The sequence below is a fragment of the Coturnix japonica genome, chromosome 15 (assembly GCF_054131305.1).
Source record: "Coturnix japonica strain WE chromosome 15, WE-NBRP24, whole genome shotgun sequence".
NCBI classification, from domain to species: domain Eukaryota; kingdom Metazoa; phylum Chordata; class Aves; order Galliformes; family Phasianidae; genus Coturnix; species Coturnix japonica.
In genome coordinates, this window is record NC_140677.1 from 13141376 (window position 1) to 13167928 (window position 26553).

The following is a 26553-nucleotide window of genomic DNA, read 5'->3' on the forward strand; positions in this document are numbered from 1 at the left end:
CTGTATGCCTTTTTTGTCTAATATTTTTTTGTCAAGTACGTGCTGTAAATAAAGGTTTTCCTACGCCCAAATAAAGCCGAGTTAACACACAACAGCCATGCTGGCCTTCTGAGAGCCACAGACGGAGACCCCCAGATGTCTGCAGTGGTGCCTCGGTATTGCATGTGAGATACAAGATGATCAGCGCTTGTAACCGAGAGCAAATGGTGCTGTTATGCAGGAGCTTTCCCTACATAATGGATCTCACTGACATAACATGAGTAGTTATTCATTTATACTTGGTTGATATCAGAATAGCTTTTCTGCCTAGGCCCGCCCTTATTGTCTGCTGTCTCTATCTAAATGTTCATCTGTTTACTCAAGTGCCTGACACACGTTGTTAAAAACAGCCTTGCCCCGAGCGTTTTTGATCTCGTATTGTGTCTACATGAGCGGTATTAGCAGCTCTGCGCTTCGTGTGGATGCAGTTTATAGCAGTGCAGCTGTGTTCTGTGCAAATTACAGCCATCGTTCTTCATCTCTTCCCTCCAGAAGCAAAGTGAGCTGGAGGGGGAGCAGTTTTCCTGGTGTAGCAGCCTCCATGCTGGGGATCCTGTTGCCTAAATTCTTGGGCTCGCATCCCTTCCTACCTACATAGTGTTCTGTGTGGTGTTATTCTTCGCTTCCCTGTTCTGAAGGTGTAGCCAAGCTCATGTTCCAGTGAAGTTCCAAAGCATCATCTACCTCCTTTTGTAGTAGCAGAGAGGATGTGTTCCGCTGCTACAGCACAAACCAGGCACTGCCGTGCAGTAAGTGACATCCATAAAAACCAATCTTGGCTGCTGTAAAGTGCATGGGAAATGGATGTCACCTGTGTGCCATGTGCTGGAAATACAGTCACTTCATTTCCATCATGTAAACTAAGCCACCAGACTTCTACACGTGCAGCCAGAGTGTGATAAGCTATCCACACGAGCAGGGCAAAAGTTAGGATGTGGAGGTACCCCAAAGTGAGCCACATCATTGCCTTGAATGTGAAAAAGCACATCGGCTTCTTCCTGAAGCGATGGTGAAAGTCTTGTGTTACAGTCATGCACATCGCCTGGATCACTTCCTTGCTTTGTGGCCTGTTGAGGTGCCTGACTGAGAACGTGGGTATCAAATCCAGCACCAGGTGTCTCCTGGGACATGACCTTCACAACCTGTGCCAATGCCTCACTGCTCTTAGTGTAATAATCTTCCTTACATCCAATCTAAATCTGCCCTCTTTTAGTTCAAAACCACATCCCCTTTGTTCTATTACACAGACCCCACTAAAGAGTGTTCCCTTCTTTCCTACAGCTCGCTTAGATACTGACAGGCCGCTCTCAGGTCTCTATGGGGCCTTCCATCCATGCTAAGCAGCCCCAGCTCTCAACCTGTCCTTATAGAGGAGGCATTTAATCCTTTGGGTCAGGCTTAGGAAGCAACTGGAGGCACAGGAAGGAGAGAAAACCAAGCTGTCTGAGTGCCAAGGAGTGCCGGAGCTCCCGCAGCCCCATTTGCCTGCAGAGGGCTGCCGAGCACAACTAGGCCTCTACTGAAACACTTCCCAAATGCTGGAGCCTTTGTGTACGTAACCCATATGCAGCAAATGAGGGCCGCAGCCTCTGTGCTGGTAACACAGCCTGCTCCCACAGCATGAGACAAAGCGGAGCTGAGCCACGAGGCCTCTCTGCGAGGCTCCATGAGCTCAGCCCAAGCAGGCGTGTTGTGCTCCTTCGCCCTGTTTTCACTTACTCTGTGTTGAAGTACCCTCCTGCAGTACTGGGAAACAAGGCAAGAGAGGACGGACTGTGAGGAACCTCTCAACCTGTTGGAGTTTTATCCTCCAAGAAATGCATCTGAGACTGTAAAATCTTAGGAGAGAAACAGGTGAATTTTTATTGAGCTCTGGTAGGATGGTCAGCATTCAGGTTTCGTGTACCCTGCCAGAATCTGGTGACCCATAGTGAAGACAGAGTGTTGTCGTCAGAACGATGCTGATGTCCAGTAAAGTTGCTTCCTTGTGTCAAAGTTCCGTGTAACGTGAGATTGTGTGCTGAAATGAAGCAAAAGAAGAGCGTTCAAGCAGGAAATTACAGGTATGGACTGACAAATGCAACCTGTGTTAACTGTTATAAAGTCCATTCTTTAACTAAATCTTTCAGCTGATTTGCCATATTAAAGACCCTTTCAACCCAGCCTCCTTTTACAATTTACCTTACTTTGGTTCAGAAACCAAGATAGCACAGTACAATGTTCTGTGAGATCTAACCAGTCAACACTGTAACATCTGGTGTCAGATGGGGAACTCTGGAGGAGACATATGCAGTCACCACAAGCTCCTCTCTTGCTGAAGCCCAGTGATCCCTGTTGTTTCAAGGTTGGTTTCATGGACAACTTCTTCATAAACATTTTCTTAAAGAGCAGATATGGTTGAAGAGAAAAAAAGGTAACTTGATTTACTTCTCTGCACTAGTGTGGAAATAACACTGGGGACAAGGTGTCTATAGCTATAGAGCACGGTAAGTAGAAATCAGCTTATGTACCACTTGCTGTAGAGGAAATATATAGGAATAATGCTTCAAAATGATAAGAAGAACATCTGGAAAGCTCAAGAAATGGTAGCCCAGACAACCACTGTGTGACTGTGAAAATCAGTGAGTGCTTTTAAACCTCTCCTGCAAAGTGAGGAGAGGTCTATGAAGGTGCTCACAGCTCACGCAGTGCTTGTCTGGGCCTCATCTCCTCATCCGGCATTATCATAGACTCATAGTATTGTTACGGTTGGAAAAGACCTCTACAATCATCCAGTCCAACCACTCTCCTACCACCAGTACTGCCCACTAACCATGTCCCTCAGTGCCATGTCTCCATGTTTCTTGAGCACCTCCAGTTGACGCAGCCCATTCCAGCGCCCAGCCACTCTTTCAGCCTTTTTCCTAATATCCAACCTGAACCTCTCCTGTTACAATGTGAGCCCAAGTTACACCCTAGACTTGTTCTAATACTTTTCTAGTGGAAACACTGAGCAATTAAAATCTCAGTAGTTCAATTCAGGCTGAAATGGGGTCTGGTTTCTTCACAGGTGTAGACTTTTGCCACTCAGCACTGAGGATAACAGACACTTAGTGCATCTCAAGATGTCGTTCAAAACAACTGAGTCATGATGTAGGCCTATAATCTCAGTCCCATGTTACCACACCTTGAGCTATGCCAGAAATTCAGTTTCACTCATAAACATTCATGTTGGGCCCAGGAATGCCATTCCCAGCACTAGTTCACACAGCTCCGTGTGCCACATCAATCCAAGGGGCAAGGCGAGCAGTATCTCTGCTTTGTCTCTTGACACTGCAAAACCCAAAGATATTTGGGCCCTTGAATTTCCTTTGTCCCCTACAGGATGATTTCTGATTTGGCAGACTGCTAAAAAACCACCAAGAAATGCCTGTTTTTCTCTTTTTGCTCTAGGACTGATACTGTCCTCTCTTCAAAAATGAGATGGATTCGAGACACCAGATCTGTCGTAACTGGCACTTGCACATCAGCTGGGACACTCTGTGACTGCTTTACATGATGTTCTCATACTTCGAAGGGACTCGAGTCAGCAGCTGTTGAAGATGCTCAGGGTGTGTGTCCCAGCAGAATGCCCTGCATCGTGCCTTCCAAAGCCACCCAGAGGGCTCTTCGGACTCTGTGCAGTGGGAGGGGGAGAAGTTGTGTGTTCTCAATCTCAGCTCAAACTCAAAGATTCCCCTTTTGCCTTCACCCCTGCGGCTCACTCATCCAAGAGCACCGTGGTGTTGGGTTTTTGCAGCTCACAGGAGCAGTGGTGCAGGTGGCCTTTAGCATGTACCCTGCAGCCTGTGGCTCTGTGTAGGTGCAGGGTTTTTACCTGCAGCTCTGGGGAAGCAGCCCAGAGTTGGCACGAACGGAGGTGGTGCCAAGCCTATAATATAATTCCAACAAACAAATTGTTTTACTTCTTTCTTTCTTTCTTTCTTTCTGTCCATTTTTAATAGTAACCACCACGTTGTGTTCCGAGGCCCCTCCACCTCCTGCTCTCTCTCCCCGCTCTCAGCACATAGCGGTGCCTTCAGTCTCTTGGAGGTTCTCCTGCCTCTCAGGACTCGCACTGTCGGGGCACACACACTCGGAGCAGCGACACACTCAGCGCTCCCTTCGTTCCGTGCCCCGTCCCGCAGCGCTCCCCGCCCCGCCCCGCCTCACCCAGGCCACTTTCTTTACCGAGTCCCCGCTCCCCTTCCCCTCCATCCCCTCCATCCCCTCCATCCCCCCCCCAAACCGGAGCGCGGAGCCCCGCAGCGCTCAGCCCGACTCACCGCGGTTCCCTCCCGGCCGCGCTCTGCCCCCGGCGCCGAGCTCTGAGCTGCCGCCTCGTTTCGCTTCGCCTCCCCCTCCGCCGCCGCCCGCCCCAGCCCCAGCCCCAGCAGAGGAAATATTGCAATGTTGCAAGCTGACGTAAGGACATTACAAGGAAAGGGCTACATTTCGGAGTGTTTATGAAAAGCCTCGGTACTGTACTGTCACCAGGGGGCATGCAATAGAATGCATTTCGCCAAACATTTTGAATAATAATCATTTAACAACAACAACAACAAAAAAAGCCCCGGTCCGGTCGGCGCTCGCGGAGCCGGAGGAACCATGCAGCCAAACTTTGCGAAGCCCTTTCTTATTTTTCTGACATTGCTCGCTCGCCCTTGAGGAGCCGTAATTGCATTATCTGATTTTTTTTTTTCTTTTTTCCCCCCTTCTTTTCTCCCCCCTTCCCCCCCCCCCCCACCTCCCCCCCCCTTTTTCCCCGCTCCGTCTCTCGACATCGCAAATTCGCTCGCGTTTCGGAAGGAGCAGCCGCCAAAGCTACCGAGCGGCAGGAGCCGCCGCCAGCCCCGCTCGCCTCTCCGCGAGTCCGGTGTTGTTTTGAAGGGAGCTAACATGGCGACGGTGCCCGTCTATTGCATCTGTAGGCTGCCCTACGACGTAACCCGCTTCATGATTGAATGCGATGCCTGCAAGGACTGGTTTCACGGCAGGTAACACAAAGAGATCGGGCCTTTTCCCCCCTTTCGCCGCGGTCCCCCCCCCCCCCTCCCCTCCTCCTCCTCCTCCTCTCGCTCGGTGCCTTTCGCCTCCTTTTCTCTCCAGGGCAGAGCGCGGCGATGGTGCCGTTGGAGCCGCCGCCGTGTGCAGTTTTCCAACAGGCCTTTTTGGAGAGGAGGAGGAGGAGCCACTCTGCCCCCGTCTCTCTCTCCCTCCGCGTTGTATTTTTTTTTTGTTTTGTTTTGTAAATTTGCCTTCAATTCCCCGCACAAAGCTCCCCCCCCCCACCCCCCCCTTCCTCCCCGGGGCTCCGGTGTCATTGGGGTGATGGTGGTTATGGATGGGGGGGGGGGGGACATTGTGCTTCTTTCCTCGGGGCGAGCGCCGTGGGGTGCGCGGAGCGGAGCGCGGACCGTGCCGCCGGCTGCCGGCTGTATGAGCCCGGCTATGGGGCCGCTCCGCCGGTCGGGAGAGGTCGGGCCGCGTCCCGCAACCTCCCGTTACGGACACGGAGCGGAGGGGAGAGGGCTCAGCGTCCCGGGTCTCGGCCGCGCTGTCAGCGGGCTCCACGCCCGGAGCTCCGGGCCGGGCGAGCCTCACCCTCTCGGGGATCTCACCCCCCCCTACGAGCCCCGCCGCCGCGCTCCACGGCCCTGTCGGGGCAGCCGGGTGTTTCCCGTCTGACAGGGCTGCCATCTCCGGGCCGGCCCTGCGGCTTTAACCCTTAACGGGGCGGCGGGGCGGGGCGCGGAACGGGCGGAGGGGAAACGCGGGGCCGCGGAGGCTCCGCAGGGCGAGGGGAAGCCCCTCCGAGCCGGGAGCCGATGGGGGCGGGAGGGGAGGGAGAGAGCCGGCCCTGAGGCGGGGCGGCGGCGGCGGCGGCCGTGCGGGGAAAACCCCGGCAGCACCGAGCCCGCCCCGCTCCGCACGGCCCCCGCCTCGTAGGGAAGCGGAGAAGGAGGGGCTCCATGCGTTGCCCCCCGCCCCGCAGCCGCCGAAGGGCCCCGCGATGCCGCCGGGGGAGTTTGTTTAGGGCGGACAAAGGAGGACTTCGGCCCTAGATTCATTTCGCCCTAAAGCTTTGTCATGGAAAGCGAGAGCGGGCGGGCTGTTGTGCGGGAGACAATGGCAGAGCGGGCGCACTTGAGTTAATGCTGCGTGAAACTGAACTTCGGGGTTGTTGGTTATTCGGTTTTGTTTCTTTTTTCTCCTTCCTCCTCTGCTCGAGGTGAGGAAGTTGGGGAGGGACTCGAGGATTGAGCGCCCAGCTTTGCTGTGAGATGTGAGCTGGAAGCGATGCTGGTTGTACCCGAGCAGGACAGTGATGTGCCAGCATCTGCCGTGTGTCCCGGGGATGGTGCTGGGCTCTGCGGTGAGGCTGTGAGGCTGTCAGGGGATCTGACCTACAGAGGGGGCAAAGGGCCTGTGCTCAGCCCAAAAGTAGCCCCCAGAGGTGGGTTTTACAGTGAGCAAAACCGAGGCGACCGTTCTCCAAGGGAACCTTAAATTATTGGGGAAGCGAGGTGGCTGATGGAGTAAGAAACCACCTGTATCTGTCCCTGTTTGATTTGCTCGGTACTGTATGAGCCAATAAATCATCAGCTCAATATAGACATCGGGATTTGGTCATGGAGAGTTGTCTCTTTCCTGGGTGCTCAAAGCACTGTTGGTGTTAATACCTGTATAGGTACTGTACTGTAACTAAAGTGACTGAGTGTGCAAAGCTCTGAGCTCTCACAGAGGTTTGCCCACTTAAAACACACACACAGCACATTGCAGGGAAAAATAATAAAGCTGTTCCTGTTTCAGTTCTATAGAAGCAGATCAGGGGTTTCGTGCTTCCTCCCTGACAGTAGCTTCCAGATATTCCAGCACCTGCTTCTACAGGGTTCTGTTCACACAGCAGCTGTGGTCCCCATCCCTCCTAATGCTGGCTGACATCTCTGTGGCACTTCAACAGTCCTGATGGTACATTTGTATGATTCAAAGGTGAAAAATAAGTTAAATTTGCTCAGTGCCACTTAGAAGCTGCAAGCAGAGCTAAGCTGTCACCACAGTTGGAAAGTGACCACACTGCAATGTGTCCTGAAGGAGTGCTGGGAGGGCCAGGCCGGGTTGTTGGGGCCTTCAGGTCTCACTCATCACGGCAGCTTCTGTGATCTTCTTCAGGCAGGATTTCTCCTGTGAAGCAGCGTTAGATCTTTCTTTAGAGATCCCAACTTAATCCGCAGGTTACTTCCGAGTGGTTGTCCACTGCTGTGTCTGAACTTTGTGCATCAGAGGCTTTCCTCCATTTTCTAGTCATCACTCTGGAGCAAGGCCTGCATGCAGTGAAGTCACTGTGTGAGCGTGTAGGGTTGAACTGCTGTACCTGGCAGGTAGGTTTTATCTGCCAGACGAAGGCGTCTGGGTTGGTTTTGTGCACCAGTGGTTGTGGGGTGTTGCTGATCTCTAAGAAGAAAGAGGAAAGACTTCATCATTGGCTCAGTTCCTTTCTCTGCAAAGCTTTCAGAGGCCCTTTGTTACAGCTCCATATGTTACCCATCATCAGGGCCCCCAGCCGCTGTTTATGAGGCGTACTGAACTGTGCAGCCACCGGCGTGTTCGCAGAGCGCTGCTTTGTGGCTTCTTATTATTAGACCAACTTTCAGTCACCTCTGTGCTCCCAGCCCTGGAGAGGGAAGGAAAAGAAATGCCTCTGCAGACAGTAGAGCGGGGCTGTTTCACACCACTATGTGTAAGGACAGAACCTTTGCCAAAGAGACTCATAGATTCTCTGAGACACCAACTCTTGCACTTCTCAAGAGTTGTGCTGGTCCTGCTGTTGCCTTTCCTCTGCTGTACCTTAGCTGGCAGAACAGTTCTGTAGCACAGCACTGCCAGGTTTTCCTCTTGCAGTGACCATGCTGGATTCCTCAGCTTCCACGAGACTGAAAAGTGGGAACCCAAGGAAGGCACCACTGAGGTCAAATGGGAAATCCTACAGCCTGTGTATACACAGTGACAGTGGCCTCTGGTAGCTGCGATCACTGAATTGACTTGGTAGAATCATTTATCAAAGCATGTAATGCCTTGTGAGCAGCACCGCCTTGTCTGCTTCTGGGTGGTGGTGGTTACCAGCTATAAAGCTGCATAGGGTTTAGGAGCTGCCCCTTTAAGAGATGCCCTCTTTTCCTTTGCACCTTTGCTGCAGCTGGGAGCAGCTGTGGTAGTTTTGCTGACGGTTTGTGGATACAAAATCTTTGCAGGTGGATGTAGTTATACTTAATAGCAAACTTCAAACTACTCAAGTCACCCATTACTGGAGTTTGAAGAACTTGAGGCAAGGTGAGTCCTTTTGCTTAAGTTTGTTCCACTAGAAATCTCTTCTGGGTTATTCATTACATCTGTAAGTGGAAGGAGGTGAATTATTTATTTCTCTGCAGGGGTTGTTTTGTTACCAGTACTTATAATACGTATCTGTTCTTCTTGATGTGGGAGAATCATATAATCTCTAAATAAAATAACCCAGAGGAGATTCAGGTTGGATGTTAGGTAAAATTTCTTCTCCAAGGAGAGCTCAGGCTCTGGAAATGCTGCCCAGGGAGGTGGTGGAGTCACATCCCTGGAGGAATTAAAGGGTCGGATGTTGTACTGAGAGGTGTGGTTTAGTGGGGAAATGTTGGTGGCAGATGGACAGTTGGACTGGATGGTACTGAAGGTCTTTTCCAACCTTAATGATTCTATGCTTCTGATTTTATATTTGTTTTCCTGTGTTGAAATGTTCAAACTTATTGTCACTGTTATAGCTGAAGTGATATCTTAGTACCATTATAAAAGCCAACTACAAGTTGTTACTGCAATTCCTATAGCAGCATAGGGTTAGGATGATTTTTAGCTGCAGTCTTGATGCACAGAATGAACTCCATCTGGGTTGAGAAACACACTTGTTGTTACATTGCAAAACTGAAAACAGTGTGTATGGGGGAGATGCAGGAACATCCAGCATTGTCTCTTTCTTTAAATAGGTCTGGCTTTGCCTGGCAGTGTCTGGGTCCTCTCTTTTACTGCATCCCTGGTTGTGGTCAAATGTGAACATTGGGGTAAAACTTAAAAATAAAAAGAAAGAAAGAGAAAAGCAAAAGGAAAGAAAAAAATTAGTTGAGAAGTGTTTTTATGGACCCCATAGACCACTGTTCTGGATAAACTGTCCATACAGCCACTGTAGTGAGATTTGTTTCCCTCAGAACCCCGAAAAGCCGAGAAAAAGATTACGTATATATGAGTTGTGAGTATGGAATGTGAAGTTTTGAACTCATGATAAAAATGAGTAATATGTGAATGAATGAGTGCTCCCCAGCAGCACAGGCCTTTGGCTGGGCCGTACTGAGCTCAGGCCAGCAGCAGCGGGTCTGCACCCTCCGCAGGTGCTGCACTGTTAGCAGGAAAGTGAAAGCGATATCGTTTCTCAGGCAACAAAAGATCAGTTCTGTGAGAAAACAGGGGCTTGATTAACCAACCTGCTGCATTTTCCTTATTGCTAAATAGCTCTGTAATGAAGGGAATGGATAAAAATATCTTGAGAAAGTGATTGAGGTGGTGTAACTACATATAGAGGAAAAAATGGCGAGGAGATGATACGTTTCAGATGCATTATAGGCCTCTCTAGACCCAATCATTGTTAATATTACCGTAGCATATTTTCCCCTTTCCAATCAATATGCTTTTTCAAGCAAACGCAGCCTCCCATGTGATTTGGGTGCTGCTGTTTTGTGCACGAGCAGCCTGCAGTTCCAAGGTGCCCAGCTGCATGCGGTGGCCCTGCAGCTCAGGAGGAAGAGCAGCATGGCTCCTTGTTGGGATATTCAGGAGGCAAGGTTAACCTAGGGTGTGTTCCCTTCAGTTCTCTGATATCATATCCACAGCGAAAACGAATGGTGTTTTTACAGCCTGGTTAGTTGTCCTGCGTAGAGCAGCCTGTAATGAAGTGAGCACAGTCTGCAGCCTGGGTACAGTTTGTACAGCTGTGTGATTGCACAAGGGCTGAGCAAACACTCGGTGCCTGGAGCAGTGCAAAGCTGGCTTCCCTCTGCCCTCGTGGGTTTGCGTTGTTGGCGGGCAGGCTGTGATTCGTGTCCATGCCGAAGCAGTGTGCTGTGCTGTGGGCTGTGCTTTCACTTTCACAAGCAAGGGATCTTCCTGCTCAAAGCTTCATTAACAAAACTTCATAGCACGTACCAGCATTCCGCTTCTGGCACAGCAAACGTAAAGCCCTGCGAGTAGCATTGTATTTTTGTTACAACGTACTTCCAGTGAACAAAACTCATCACTTGCACGGCTCTGGCCTTCTGGTTGTGAGGGCTGGTTGTCCTGCTTGTCATAAGTTCTGTATATTAAATAGCCAGTGGTTTCCTGGGATGTTTTATTAAGCAGAGCTGCGGTATGTAATAGAGGTGTGCTGTTGGGGACTTGCTTTGGGGTGGCGTAGTGAGCAAACTCTGGCGTGAACTGGATTTCTCACAGTAGCCATTTTCTCTGCTCAGTCTGCAGCCATGTGTGCCTGTGTATTAGAAACTCCTAGACTTGCTGAGTGATATAAATAGTAATTCCTTTCCAGGTTTTTATTTGAAAACAATAAGGCTGTGCACGAGCTATTTTAGGGCATCATGCACCATCTATTTTGAGACATGATCTTGCCGCTCACTGCATCCAAATACCTTTCAGATAGAATACATAGGCAATAATAAGGTTTTGAGCAGATTTCTTCTATTCCCTGTTGTTTTTCTTCCAGGGTATCACCTGCTTAATTACTATGTTGTGTAAATTATCTATCATCTTCCTTGCAAAAATATACAATAGCAAAACATATAAAAAATACTATAGGCATGAAGTGACACCAGCCACAGCTCAGGGAGAATTAGACCTTAAAACAAGACTTCCTGAACTTAGTCCAGTGTAATTTGAATATGCAAATACACTCAGCATTTGCTTTCCAGATACACTAATTAATACAACTGATTTATGACACAACTGCTACTGCACCTGCCTTTGTGATGTCATTGTCATAATAACATGAGATGCAGTTTAAGTTTATCCTCCCACGTAATGGCCAAACAGCTCAGCCACAGAGTGACAGAAAGTCACAGAGGGGTGAGTGGTGGTGTCTGTGCTCACTGAGGATGTAGTCTGGTCAGACTGCAAAGGTTCCTCACTTGTTCTGCTATTTTGTGCTCTCCGTAGCTGCATTTCCAGCCTGGGAGTGCATCCAGCACACAAGGAAATCATTTCCTCATGGTCTCAGAGAGTGAAACCCTCTTCTTGCTGAGCTTCTGCAGGCATCTGGTGGGGTTGGTGTCAGAGGCTGAAGAGAGGAAAGATGCACTGACAGGAGGAAGGGGAGTTGCTCTGCCCACCGCCTCAGGGCAGATCACTGGGAGGGATCAGCTTAGTGATGGGCCCACAGTCCTGAGCAGAGAATAGAGGCTTTCACTGTCAGTTCCATATGCTCGCAGTCGCACAGCTGTGTAGGTCTCTAACATGAGCACATCCAGCACTTTTATCCACTGCTTTTAGTGGGGAGTGGGGAAAAAAAATGAGCTATTTAAGCTAGGGATTCTTTCTTTGCTGTTAACATCTCAATGGTAAGCAGCAGAAACATGAACGTTGGCAGGAATGTTGTTCCTATCTCATATGTGCCATTTACCGGTCTGGCAATGCTGACTGAGAAATAGGCAAATTATAGTGATAATGATACTTAAATACATGATCATTACTAAAAAAATAACGATGCTTGTAATCTTCCTGTGTTCCTTTTAATTCATCGACACTGTGTTTGGGCAACGGGATGAAGTCTTTGGCTTTCATGGGGTTTGCACGTGTGATTATAGTATACATTTATGAGTGTTCATGTGTATAAAAATACATTTATTAAATGTGAGCCATGTGGTTATGATTTACCCTTTCAGCTCAGATCTTTATTAGTAGTAATTTGGTGTAGAACAGTGTCTCGTTGTAAATTTCTAGCAGTGGGTACTTCAAAGCTTCAGCGTTCTGATCCAGATACAACAGCGAACGCAAATGTTTTTCATTACCTTCTTGGATGAGCACAGAATAACGTGGGAACACGTGAAACAGCCACTGATGGTTGTACAGGAATACAATCCAAACAACCAGAGCTGCAGCAATGTTTAATCCCCTGTATTGAGCATCTCCCCAGAGTCCATGGATCAGGCAGGAGGCTGAAGTGAAAGGGTTCAGCCTGCTGCTGTTGTGTGGGTCTGTGCAATGGGACTGTCTCCTGGGACACAGCTTTGTCCATTTGTGATGGAGAGAAGAATAGCAAACTTGTAGGGCTGTTAAGTACTTCTTCCATCGTCACCTCAGAAGCGTAAGCTACAGAAGCACCATCAGAAGCAGCACAGCTCAAGAACGACCAAGAACATTTATGCTGCTTCCCCACTGTGTGTAATCTAGCTAGAAAAGAAGTCCATAGGCAATCTCTGCAGTCTCTATTCACTCTTGTCTACTGTTCGTATATAAAGCAGTGACGCTTGTACTTCACTTTTAGTTGCTGAGTAGGGATTGACCACTCTAAAGAAAGAAATATGCTTACCTTGCTACTTCTGTACAGAGCCCTGATTGTTGTCCATGCTTCATTGAATGATTTCAGATGCCTTCCATTGAGCTGGGCTGCTTCTGACCCCAAATTGTGCAGCCAGTGCTGCGGTGATCTCTTTGCTCTCCTTCTGCCAGGAGCACTTGTGGCAAATGTATATAGATGATCCTTGTAACGTTGTGTCCTGGTGGAAGCCTGGCAAACTTGTAATTGCATGGGCTCTTCGTATCTTCAGAAAGATACTTGTTTCAGGCAGAGCGTGTATCCCAGGCACACTGTGCATCTTGGCAGCGATACTTCGTAGCAGAGGAGTAACAAACCCCTACGATGTGTGTGTGTCAGAGCACTTAGCTCCTGGTGTATGTGTTGTTTGAGTCAACAAGTCTGTGTACAGCTTATAGTTTCTAGAATGCTGCTACCAGAAGCTCGGGGAGTGTCCTTTGATCACTCCTCTGTGCCTTCTTTCATTTTCAGTTTCACTTTTTCTTAGCAGAAATGACCTGCTTTCACTTCTTAAAAGCTCAGTGGTTTCATTGCAGCTGGATTTTACTCTGGGGAGTAGGTAAGAAATCGGTGCCATTAGGGTGGCTGTGATATCCAGCAGAAGCCACGTACAGAACAGGTTTGATAATGGGGTGTAAATCGCCATCTTGCACTGAGTTTATCACTGGCGTGTCCCATTCATGAATTAGGGCAGCTCTTAGTGTGCCACCCGCAGCATTGGGAGCAGGAGCTGTTTGTGCTGTGCTGGAAGTGTCCCGAAGTGCTCTGTGAGGTCAGGCTCTGGCTGCTTGGCCCAGCTCCTCAATGCTATTGCACGGAGCAGCCTCACGCTGCAGGAGTGCTGTGATTTGCAAAGGGAAGGAGGGGGAGTGCAGCAGAAGGAGCAGCCTGGAGATATAAATAAAGCCGCTACACTGTGTGTACAACTAATCTGCGAGATAACCACCAAGCTGCTCCCCTGACTCTCCAACTACTTAACTCTGATATACAATTTATATCACTTTTTGTAATACTGCTACATTTTTTTTTCCATTTAAAAAGTATGTTACTGTTGCTGAAATTAAATTAATTCAGCACCACTGGAAAATTAATCAAAGGGGTGTAATAAGCAGTAATTTTAATTATTTCTGTATGCGTCAAAAACAAAGGACAGCTGGAAATGCCAATTCAGCATATCATGTGTAATCAGAGATGCTGGATGGGAAGACCATTGAGATACTTGAGTCCAGCCTGTGACCACACTAGGTCCACATCTCTCAGTGCCACGTCTCCATGGGTCTTGAACACACTGAGGGCTGATGACCCCAGCAGCTCCCTGGGCAACCCGTTCCAGTGCCCGACCACTCTTTTGGACAAGTTTCACCTAATGCCCAACTTGGACCCCCAGGCACAATGTGAGGCCATTCCCTCTCATCCTACTTTTGTTATATGGGAAATGTCTCTGTCTGCTTCTACCAAGAGCAAAAGCACAATGGGAGGCAGGAGGAAGAGGAGATGTGTATTACCCGGGTCTATGGCACCAGGAATGTTTTCACTGATATGACAGAGCTGACACAGCCGCTGTTCTGAGTACATTTTTTCCTGCATTTTCATGGAGAGCTGAATCGTGTTATAACAAAAAGCAGATTCAAGCAAGTATGGTTTGTGGCGTGTGCTTCTGAACAGCACTCACACCGAGTTTAGTGGTGTTGTGCTTTCAGAGTCCATCTGACTGCTGGTTGTCACGATCTGAAGCTGTTTGCTGCTTCTTTCCTTTTGCTCTTTTTCATTTCTGTGTTTTGTTGCTCTTTTGGAACTAAGAAACTCTTTCCAAAACAGAACCATTTACTTTAAATGCAGGACACGGCCAACATCAGGCGCGGTTCAGCTGCACTGGCCAGTCTGTGTTCCCACGGAAGTCTGTGGCAAAATGCCTGTTGATGGGAGAGCAGCTTCATCCTGCTTGTGCCACAGACCTTCAAGGGAACAGAAATAGAGAAATTTAAACATCAGCGGCTGCTATATGCACAGATGTCCATGTCTGGTTCCCACAGAGATTACTGAGAGTGGAACATATCCTCACAAGAGCAGAATTTAACTCATGGGGAGTTTCCCACTCACAAATGTGCCAGTTCTCTGCGAAGGCTCCTGTAAAGCTGGAGTATTTCTCAGAGCCTTTGTTGAAAACCTTGGCGTTCTGCAGCTTTTCGGGTCATTGCTGTGAGTAAACTCATTCCCCAGAGTACTGTGACTTTGGTACGACTGAAGGAGGTAGGAGTAGTAGATGGCTTATTGCTACAAAGCTCAGCAAGTGTACTTGTGCTTAGATGTGCTTTTATCAAGGGTGGGTGATCATACAGAGCAAGGCTGTTGTGCAGCAAAACCGTCCTGCAGTGAATATCAGAGGGGAAAGGCAGCCTGTGTGCATTGCAGCTTTCGCTCCTTGGTAAAGGTTTCCCTTTCTTGGAGGCAGAGCTCTCATTTTGTTCTGATAAGCCACAAGCAGCGAAAACAATATCAACACTTCATGCTAAGTTTGTAAAATGACCTAAAAACTGTCTGGAGAGAAAGAGAAAATATATTGTTTCCCATAAAAGAACCGAAGTAGCTTTGGAAATGGATGCCATTGGTAACAGTTCTTAGTACAGATGAGTTCCTGTAAGTGTAGCATTTTGATACATGCAATATAACTTTTAAATGATAATTTTAAAGCATGACATTATTAAACAGAGTGTTAATTTTGCGTAGGAACATGTATGGGAATGAAAACAATGTTTCACCTGAGGCTTTGCAGGGAAATATCTGGAGTTCAGTATCGCACCCTGAGAATTGTAGACTGAAGGAACCAGGACTGCAGGTGTATGAACAATTCAGCGTGTTTATGAAGACATTTAATCCGTGTCTCAAAATGTAACATCATTACATTTTTTACAGTTCTTTGGTAATTGGAAATCTGCTTCATAAATTGTCTGCAGTAAATGTCAATTTGCTGACGTGGAATCGGTTGAAGCAAACAGCAATTTGCAGCAGTGCAACTCAGCACACACAGCAGTGTGCAGTCTCAAGGCCATCATTCAGTTACTAATGAAAGTGAGTATCACTGCAGAGCTCAGGTCCTGTTACTTGTTCTGCTCCTCTGCAGCTCAAAATAATGCAGTATTAGGAGGTCTCCAGGGTTTCCTGTGTTAGTTTGGAACAAATCAGCTGCATAAAGGTGAGGTTAACAGGCCTTTGCACACTTGGAGTAATATGAAAATAGGCTAAAAATTGCTGGTGGGTGACATGTGTTTCTTACTGAAAACAAATTAGTATCTCCTTTATTATCCACTGGAATCATATGAAACTTGAGGACATTGCTTTCAGGCAGGTTACATGAGATGCTACTACTTACATTTGATTTCACATTTGCTTTGAAATGTTTTGTGCCTTTAAGAGACACAAATCCACATAAAAGATGAGGAAAGCAGCAGGGAAGGCATCTTAAATGTGTGTGGTTCTGCTACCAGAACAAGACACGTAATACAACCTAACAGCCACTTCTGAGCTTGTCTTTAGCTTCCCACAGGGATAACCAACCAACAAAGGCAGTGGTGGCTGTGGGAGCAGTGGGCTGTGGTGGGCAGGTGGAGCTGCTGCTGTGCATTCCCCAGAAATCCAGCTGCTTCCTTATTCCAGTTAAAGCATCTGGGTAAATCAAGTTCTGATACTGTTCATGAATTCTTCGAAGGAGTTTGGGGTATGCCAAGTGTCTTGCCCAGAACCCTGAAGCTTCAGATCTGCAGCTGCTTTTAGTTTGCTTTGGTTTATGCTTTACTTTGGCCAAACCTACCTTATAGACAACATCTTCCTCTGGAAGTTTGTTTAAATGTCAGCTGGACTTGATATGTGTGACTTTAGAAAGTGTTAGGTATTGCTTTGCTTCTGAACAGCTACAAGACCAGAAATCACTTCTGATTTTTGGTGAGACTGCTGCATGCCAACAGCTGTGTCAATCCCACTGCACGTGGTCCTGGGGTAAAACAACTGTGTAACTCTTTTCCCCCAGCAGAAGATTAGGATCCCAATTGCTGCAGCCCCATGTGCAGTGCTGCTCACATAAGTGAGCTCACATAAGGCTGCTCACATAAGGCAGCTCACCTTGGTGGTAGGGAAGCAATGCTGGGTGGTGCTGAGTCAGCCTCTGAGATTTCATCCCAAAGTAGAGCTGAAAAGAACAGCATTGCAAAGTACAATGTAAGAATAATTTATAGCAAATTAATTCTTTAGGAATTGCTAATAGAATCCCTGAGAGCTTGCACTGTTACGGTGCCTAACAGGCGGCTGTTTCTGTCAGAGCTATGCCTTTGGATGAGTTACTCTTCTGAAAGCGGTAATGAGTAATTTACTGGGACACATGCTAATATGTTAAATAGACGTGCTCTGAAATTGCTGATAAACAATGATAAACACAAATTAATGCAGTGCACAGAAGGAATTTATGCAACAGCAGTGCTCTGGGCCCTGTATCCATAAATAGAGATACTGTTGAAGTCAGGAGGTAGAAAAGGGGCTCAGCCCTGTGGTTCAGTGTGGTTCTTCTTGAGTGTGTGTGTAGATTTGACTGGCTTTGCCACAGTGTGTTACATTTACTGTCAGTCGAACACCACTGGTAGATACATCATTAATTAGATCTCTTTTTTTAGGGTTATTTTCTTTTTCAGCATTGTGTTTGTTTATGTTTTTTACCTGTGCTTTTGAGGGAGAAAAATCCTGTTTTCTGCTACTTACAGAACATATAGCTGTTGGGAAAGAGCTTGTTTTGCTTTCACCTGCTGTCGCATTACGCTGAGCCTCATGTTTCTCTCTGTAAATCAAAGCATCACCAACCTGTTGTGTCATACAACTTAATAGAAGTTAAATCAATACCTTTGCAGACCAAGAAGAGACCAGTAGTACAAGTTAGCCAGTGAAGCGTGTACATTCACAGCTGAACTTCATCAGGTGGTGTAAATCCTTATGACTCATTATGATGGACGTAAAGGGCACTGCTACATTCCATGTCAGCGCAGTGATTTGTCTTAATATCTGAACTAAGGAAACCTGTATATTGTACAGCTCTGAATAAATAGTCATGGCTACCATGTCTTCTTTCTGAAGGTGCAGTTTTGCTTTCTTTTCTCTGTCACAAATAGCATCTATCATACTGAGATATTCATCCTGTCTCCATATCAAAGGAGAAAAGATACCACCTCCTTGGTGGATGTCTTCAACAATGAGACAACGAAGAGCACAGGATGGACAGAATGGTTTCCTATTGCTGTACTAATTAATAATTGTTGAGATGTGTCTGCTGTAACTGCAAGGAATTGTAGGTGAAAGATGTAGAGAGCAGCACAGGTGTCCATGCGTGCACATGAAGCCAATTTGCCATCTTGAAATGGAAATATAACACGATGAATTTGTAATTAAATCATTTGAAATCGGATATGGAACTTCAGAAAAAAATATATTAGAAATGCCAAAAGCTAATGAAGTTCAGATACAAGAGCAGGTTATGCAACTGAACGACAGAAATAGTCCAGAGTGATTTGGGGGTTTCTGTTAATAATTTATTCCAAATGACATTCTGAAATAGCATTGCTGACGGCTTGCATAGAATAGACGCTTCGTAAATAGGAAAGTGAAAAACATTTCCCTTTCCCTCTTCCCTCCTTGGTAGACCATTGGTTCATTGTTGGATTTTCCCATGTGGGCATTGCAGTTGGCTCAGATCATTTGCCATGCAAAATAGAGCATGAAAAACAGTAATGTCAGTTTGCTATCAGGAGTACTGGGTATGAGAAAGAAGGCAGAAGTGTACGTGTGAATGAAAACGAGAAGCCAACAAAACGTTGCTGTGTAGTGAGATCTTAACATAATAATGCTTATGGAAGTTATATTTCTTACCTTAGATTTAAAAATAGATGATATAAATGGAGATGCAATGACAGGAAATCAAACACGAGCAGTACTAGAAATGTTATTTATGTACACTTTGGCATAGCATTTATTGTACAAACTCGGCGATGTCGCCTGGGGCTTTGCTGCTGCGTAGTTTATTTGTTACATGTTTGTGTGCATTTATCTGTAGTTTAGTCGTGTTTGTTTATCGCACATCTCCAGTGTGTTCTTTCAGTCCACAGGCTTTGCATGTGGTGTGAGGATAACTGGATTCTTGGTTTGATAGGTAGATGGTTAGGATGGATATGGCAAGCTTTGCATTCCTGGAACGGTGGATCTCTGCAAATTACAGCACACAACAGCTGCTGGAGAAATGAGCAGTTGCCCATTCATTTAAAGAGCGGCTGACTTGGTGGTGTGCTTGGCGAAGAGAAACTGTGTTGGTGCACAGTTGCTTGTGCAAACAGTGCTCTGATTTCTGAACAGAAGTGTTTTCTGGGCATCTTCTGCAGTCGGAGGGCAGAGCAGCTATGGCAGCCATCAGTTGTTTTACCTTAGTGCACATATGTAGCCCCAGTGACCAGAGTACTGAGACTTGATGGAACTCTCATGTAGACATTAAATCCAGAAGGCTGAATGCCAGTGTAACTTCAGCAGCAAAAGTTACTCTCTATAGATGAGCCCTCTGCCTGGTGTACAGGGTTTTATAGTCAGGTGTTATTTAATCTGTGGGCCATATTTTGGTAAACTTCCTAACATCTGATTCCAACCAATTATTTGTAACCCCATGTTTCTCAGTATAAAAATGTAGGCAAATGCCAGTGTGGTCTATGCAGTCTGAAATCCAAACCAATCTTGTCATCTGTGCACGGGGAAATGACGTAAAGTCTCTTTCAGCACTAGGAGGAAGCCCTGCTCCTTCTCATCTTACTGATTCAAGCAGCACAAAATGTTCCTCTTCAACTGTCCACAAAACCTGAAAATGATTCCTTGAAAGCAAACAAGAGTGAGAAGGATCAGCCCGAGGCAGCACTTTGTGCTCTTGGAAATGTGGGTGCTAAAATCACAAATAAGTAGCAGTTTTGCATAAAGAAAGACTTGGAAAAATGTTAACCATGTCCAGGTAGCGAGTCCATACACACACACGTGCTTGTAGTCATGTGCACATATCCCTCCCTGTCCTTCCTCCTGTATTTCCCCATGTGTTTCAAATGAAACAAGTGCTCAGAGTAGTGCTTTCTGTGAGGGCAGTTCTTTTTGGCTGCAGAACGGCTCTAAGTGAATGGCAGAGGGCTGATGACATGGAGGTGTGTGAGGGAGGGCAGAGAGCAGCCTAAACACGGGGCTCTTGCTCACTGCTAGAAAAAGAGGAATGTAAAATTATTGTCTGTATTGCTGGCATCTTTGGTTGGAAAAGTTATGTTGCTTTTATAAATGGCACTGCATTACAGATGAGAGTTTTGGCTCGAAAGTCTCTTAATGTATGTATTTCTAATTACATATTCAGCTCTCTGGAGTTTCCCTTTAAATTCACACTGGTGTCTAATCAGCAGACAGAGCTGGTCAGCTGGAACCTTTCCTGCTGCTTACCAAAGCCAGCAGGTGTCATTGAGGTGCACCAGAGTATCAGCACAAAGCTCCCCAGCACTGCTGTTGCTCACATCTTGTCAAGGACCAGTACCTGCATCTCCTCAGAGGCTGCTTTGCATCAGCTGAAGGCAGAATTAACGGCTGACCTGGTGACCAGCAGAATGAGCATCTTCAGCAATGGAGTGCACTACGGCTCCTGTTACCTGAGCCACATTGCAGGCAAGTTGCCTGGTGTAATAGCAGCACCGTCACTGTGACAGGGAGCTGTGATGCTCTGAGAACTGTTCCTTTTAAACTGCAAGTCAGAAAGTGAAAATGGCTGAGGGTTCCACTGAGCTGCAGGCCTGAGATTATTGTAGGCCAGTGCTACAGATATACATTGCATGGCTATTTTTGCAGTAACATTCCTTTTCTTAAGAAGAAGGGTCATAGAAAGGCCCTCAGGCCTCCCTCTCTGGAGCCTGTAGTACTGCAGTAGCAGCGTGATGCTGGCAGAAATTTTTGTCATGCAGTAATTTCAGAGGGCTGTGATCTAGGAACATTTGTTTGATTGATTTCCTTTTCTGTCTGAGATATGTGATATTTCATTCATGCAACAATACTGGCTTGTTTCTGCTGAGGAACAAAAAGCACTCGTTAATAACAGACAGTTTTCTAAAGTGGTTTTGACCTGTACTTATTCAGAAAGTGGCATATTAATGAAAACAGAGGATAAGTTGCAGCGCTTCTTTGCACAGAACAGTTTATGTTGGTTTGGGTGCGTGGCTGTGATGTGAGAATATCTTGGTGCTGTATTTTGTATGGGCTGCATCTTGCAGCTTTTCATGGGGCAATGGTAAATAACACAGGTGCCATTAGGTGTGGGTTGGAAGATGCATTCACAGCTGTGTGGGGGGTTCTAAGTGAGTAGGTTTGTTGTGTGGAGAGAGGTTAGAAAGGTCTCATTGTATAGAACCAAGTGATAAGTGTTTGAATCATAGAATGATTAAGACTGGAAATAACCTCTCAGATCATCTCATCTAACTGTTCTCCTACCACTGATATTGCCCACTAAGCCAGGTATTGTGGTTCTTGGACAGGGACTGTCTGCTCTATTCATGGAGTGCCCCGTCCCCTTGTCCTGGCTGCACAGGAGGGCTGGTTGTGCACAAGGAAAGTGCTGAGATATTGAGTTTTGGTGGTCGTATAATAAAGCAAATGTGCATTTTTTCCCCCCCAGACAGTTCCAGTGTTCCCACTGTGGGCACAGTGCCACCAAACTGCTATTGATGCTGCGGCATCATAGTTTGCTGTAACCCAAGAACCACATACAGTATTGCTGTGACAGGATGCAGAGTGACAGAGCTGTGCCCTGTCTGACTGAAGAGCTGACATGTTGATGTTGCATTTGCTTGGCAGCACAGTTACTGGAAGTAATAGCATGCATGTACCACAGTAGGACTGGACTGGCACGAGACATGCCGTGTATACCGGTCTCTCAAGCTGTTCTTGGTGCTGCTGTGAGATGGAGCAAGTCAGGCTCTTAAACTGAATTCTCAGTCCCCAGTTCTCCAAGAGCTGCTTCCACTGCTTGCTACAGAGCCTTGTCTTGTTGCAGTGCTCGAATTCCCTTTCCGTGCAGAACTTGCCCCATGATCCCCAGCCTGTAGATGAAAATGAGTACACAGCCAGTATTTCTTGTTTATCATTGCACTTGATACTTGGGATTGATTAAAGGAAGTGCTTCAACACTTGATTATATGCAGCTGATAAACGGTGACTTTCTTGGACCAATCCTGCACTGAAAGCCATACAAATGTTTTGTAGGTGTGTGCAATTACATGGGGGATTTGTGGCTATCTGGATGTTGCTCTCCCAGTCTGGTAGCAAGCTGCAAGTCTGAGCAGGGAAAGGACAATTCTGTGTGTGAGTGCTTTTTCATATACAGCCCCCTCAACAATGGAGAGTTTAAATCCAAATTGAGCCCCAGGAGCAGCACTCGGCTTGCAGCCACTCTGCACTTAAATAAAGCTTCCAACTATTGTAGGGGAATTCTACTGGGGCAACAACCTCAGTACTCTCCATTTGGCATTTTATATCTCGGCCATCAAGATACTTGGCATGAGAAGTTGCTCTGCTGAAGGAGTGAAGTTGCTATCCAGATCCCACACACTAGAGTCTGTTGTTCTGTCAGTGCTGAGTGTACTTCAACGTCCAGCTTTATTTGACCTGTTTTTCTGCACTGAACCCAGAGAGGGAAGGAATTTCTTAATGTTAGGTGGGTCAGATGGGTCAGACTGGTGGAGGGCCAGCCTGGCTTGTAAAGGACAGAGAGCCTCTGACAAATGAGCATTTGGCTCAATATAGAGGGAAGATCTTTTTGTGATAGGCAGAATTCTTGTGTGAGTACCGCAGGTTTGAAGGCATTGTGCCTGTGAGGTGAATATCAGGCTCTTCTGTGCAGTAACCTGATAACAGCCACTGAAGCTACGGATTTGTTAGAGATTGGAGAGCTGCTGCTTCCTTTTGGACAGAGAAAAATAGGTTAACACTCATTTGAACTGGCTGTGATGCATCCTTGAAGTAGACCTGGTCGGTGTTTAGGGTTTTTTTTTAATCCCTGTATAGGAAAGAAGCACTTTGGATTCCAGGGCACAGTGCTCTACTTCAAGCATTTATACTGTCTCTGAAGTGTTTTCTCACGTGACTTCCTGTGCTTCTTTCTGCTCTGTCATTCCTGCGAGCTGAGCTGTTTTCCCTTGAGCTCAAAACTTGTGCACCAAACGTAGCTCTATGTCTTGCATTGCAAAGCTCCGTGGCTTCTGTTGCTTGCAGGTCACAGATGTGGAGTCTGAAAGGAGAGGATAGCTTTAAGACTCTACAGATCTGTGTACTATTTGCTGTTCCCAGCATTCCATCTAGCTGGCAGCTGAGATGGAGCTCCGTTGTGCTAACTGTTGTTTGGGGTAGAAGGTAGGAGAAGCAAGCCTTTCCTTAACAGCCCCTATCAAATGTAACTTGGATCCAAAAGGTGTTAATGTCATTTTTATGCAAATGATTTTTGCATATTGATGGAAAAAAAATACCCTCTAAATTAAAATGTGTGTAAACAAGTAGGCTGAGCCTGTGTGGAAAGAAATCTGCACCAATGCAGGAGAAACAAGTGGTTTTTGCAGAAACAAACAGAAATACCTTCAGTGCTTTCAGAAATTCCAGACAGAGAACATTCCCATTATCTGGGGTGTGTCTGGGCAAGCTCTCTTACCCAAACAAAATGAAGTACGTTGCAGGCGTGTACCATGATCAAGTTTCATGCTGTCTTAATCCCAGCTCTCATTGGTGCTTTGTGTCCTCTTCTCTAGCGTCTTGACTAGAAAGACAGAGTCGAGTGGAGAAGGGACTGTGCACTGCATCTGGGTGTTGGTGAGGTGTGTGGAAGGGGAGTCAGGAGGTGTGCAGCTCATTGGTGTGCTTGCCAGTCCTTTGAGAAATCCAGCCCTGGCTTTCAGTCATTGAAAGCACTGTGCTGAGAAGGGATTACAGACAGAAAGAGGTACGTTGGTGCACTTGAGGTGCTGTTTGCTTAACAGCGTACCTGGTTGAAAGCTTTCTGGCAGCACGCTTGCAGAAATCTTGCTTTAGATGATATCAAAACACCTTTTCTCCTGGCAGTTCTGAAAGGATGGGGATAGAAGATGATGTGACTGGAGCAGGCCAACTGTGTGAGCTTTAGCAAGGTCTTTAGTCAAGAGATTATTCTTAAATCTGTAGTCGTAGCCAAGCAATCCGTGAGCTCCATGGAGACCCTGGCACTAACAAAATGGGATATCCACAAGGCACTATGCTGACTCCTGATCTCTTCCACTCCACATAATTGGCTTTGCCTTTAAATATTTCTTCAGGGTGCCAGAAACAGTCTGTTTAAGTATATATTTTGAATATTATATTGCCTTCATGTTTTATAGCAGAGCAACATGGGCTCTATCAGGCTGAGTCAGCACAGTGTCTTGGCTGGTATCTATTTTGCAGTCATTAACACCTGAAGCATCAGTTGCGGATTGAAAACTATACATGAAGAACAGAAAGTAACTGGAGGAAAGAGTGGGGAGAGCAACAGAGGAAAAAAAGTGTGCATACAAATTCACCTTTCACACCTGCAGCCTATCAACTTACACCTTAAAGCACAGAGCTTTGTTACCCGTGTCAAAATCTTCTGTTGCATAGCTCAGATACAATGCAGTGCTTTTGAACACTCGTATAATGGTGCAGTCTGCCGACCAGCGTAACCTCCCCCAGCTACCAGGTCGTAATGAGCACTTCTGGGCTCCCTGCAATTTCCTTATGTCAAAGTAGCCTGTAAAGAATGGAAGTTTTATTGCTGTGTGTGGCCGGATTCTTTTGTGGACGAATGCCACTTCTTTCAGTTGAGTTACACAAAGAATAAACTGCAAAATAAGAGGATGATTTTGAGAGGCAGGTTATTTTTACGTTGTTTCATGTACTTCTTGCCCTTTTGCTTTTAATTCGCTCTTGCTTTGCAGTTTTCTCCTTCAGTTTTTGTTTTTTCTGCTTTTTACCACTGCCTCTTTCTCTGTTGTTTCCCTCTTGGCTTATTTCCCATATGCTTTTGGAAAATCCAGTAAGGAGAAGGGGCTGAACAAGACTCAGAACAGCTGTAATCACACAGGGCTGAGCAGTTTCTCCGCCAAACAGACTGCCTTTGGCAGGGCCCCGTTTTCAGCAATGAATCCTTGGCACACTAACAGGTGCTTCCACAAATGTCCTGTGCTGAGAGCAAATACTGTACGTGGCATATGGTTGAGGGTTTGACCAGAAGGCGAGATGAGAGGGCAGCAGTCAAGCAAAGCAACTGAAGGACAAACTTCATAACTTCTGTATGGATTTGGGAGAAAAACTGAAATTGTAAATCTGAATTCCAATATCAGCTAGATTTGGATGTGTCCCTTGATTTCTACTAGCATGGTCCTACATGGCAGCCTGAAGAGCAGAAACAGGTTCTGGTTATGAAGATGTTGTGAGCAGAGGATGAGTTTTGGGTATAGATGGTTATATGTTGCTGTTTGAGAAAATGCGTAAGCCATTCTCTCCATGTTGACTTCGGTTAATGTGACCTTTTCAAGGTGTTGCCTTTGATGTCATCCAGATGACAGAAGTTGCAGTCAGCTGGAATTACATGATTAAACATAGGGGTCAAATCACTAAGCCTTTAATTATTTTAAATTATACAAGAGTGAGATGAAATAGAAGTTTGATTTGACATAAAATAACAAGAAGGATAAGAGTTTCGTCTGGCATTTTTCACCCCTACCCCTATTTAGAAACCTTCTCAGACTACATTTGTTTGTGGTCAATATATTTGTATGAGCATTTTCTTTCTAACAGTAGGAGTTGGAAGAACTATATCTGCTTCTTAACTGATTTTCTGTATTAACTGCAGCAAATAATTTTAACTACCCACATCTTGATCCTCTGCATGGAAGAAAGGGCTCTGTACCTGATGGAAGATGATAGCCCACTATGATCCATTGCTTAAACACTATATGAGAGCAGTTGTATGATGTGAGAGCACTGTATGATGTTGCCTTTTGCTTGCTCTGGGACCTCTTGTCCCCGCTAGGATCAAGCAGGGCATCTGATGCTTATTGTGTGGGGCTGGAGAGGGCTACGTGACCAATGTTGTATTCATGAAGTGACAGAGTACAGTGAGTCCCACTGAGCAACTTTTGTATTTAAAGACTCCAACTTGACTAGTCTGCATTTGCAGCCTGGCCTACAGTGGCAAAATGGCAGCTCTGGGCATTATTGAGTGATCTACACGGGATAACACAAAGCACACTCTAGAAACAAAGCTGGTTTGGACTTATAACATGGCCCAGTGTGTGTACTTCTACCTTAACTGCTTCCTTCTCAAGGGTGCTTGTGTCTATCTCCAGTGAGTCTCTGCTCCTAGTGCAATAGGATAAACTGCAACTGCTATAACCTGGGCTACATATCATGGAAGTTGTGATGTTACATTTTGCATCCCAGAGTCACAACTATTTTCCTTCCTCTTTTTTATTTATTTATTTTTTATTTTTTTAATGGCTTTTGGTGGCAAAAACTAAGCAGTAAACTCAATGTTCTCCCTTAGGTGTTAATACAATAGCTAGTCAAAACCATCAGAGTCCTGAACACGTGAAAAAGTATCAGCTGGGAAGAGGCTGCTGTGTGGTGTATTGCCTTGGCCTCCACATTGCCTTAATGGGAAGAGATTGTTGAAAAATATCATTTGTTTTAAACTAAACAGTAGGCCTCCTTCAAATTATTATCTTAATAAAAAAGAGAACATCTTGGATGGTCTTTGATTTAGATGCACTGCATTTTAAATGTGTTCTAATTATAGTGCTCATCACTTAACATTAATTTAA

General features: G+C 46.2%; 1 protein-coding gene and 1 long non-coding RNA gene across 3 annotated transcripts in view; one reads left to right on the forward strand and one right to left on the reverse strand.

The window, feature by feature from the left end:
- Positions 1-1878: 1878 nt before the first annotated feature.
- LOC107319694 (uncharacterized) lies at positions 1879-4428 on the reverse strand. The gene is made up of 2 exons (XR_001557890.3): positions 4344-4428; positions 1879-2059 (listed from the first exon to the last, which is right to left on the reverse strand). It is a non-coding gene; the product is annotated as an uncharacterized LOC107319694 (long non-coding RNA).
- A 507-nt stretch (positions 4429-4935) lies between these two features.
- Positions 4936-26553, forward strand: part of PHF2 (PHD finger protein 2) — a 73704-nt gene continuing 52086 nt past the window's right edge. For both annotated transcript variants that reach the window (XM_015874751.3, XM_085516510.1), the window contains exon 1: positions 4936-5054. In XM_015874751.3, the coding sequence (XP_015730237.1) occupies positions 4957-5054 (98 nt within the window). In that variant the 5' untranslated portion in view covers positions 4936-4956. The remainder of the gene's footprint in view (positions 5055-26553) is intronic.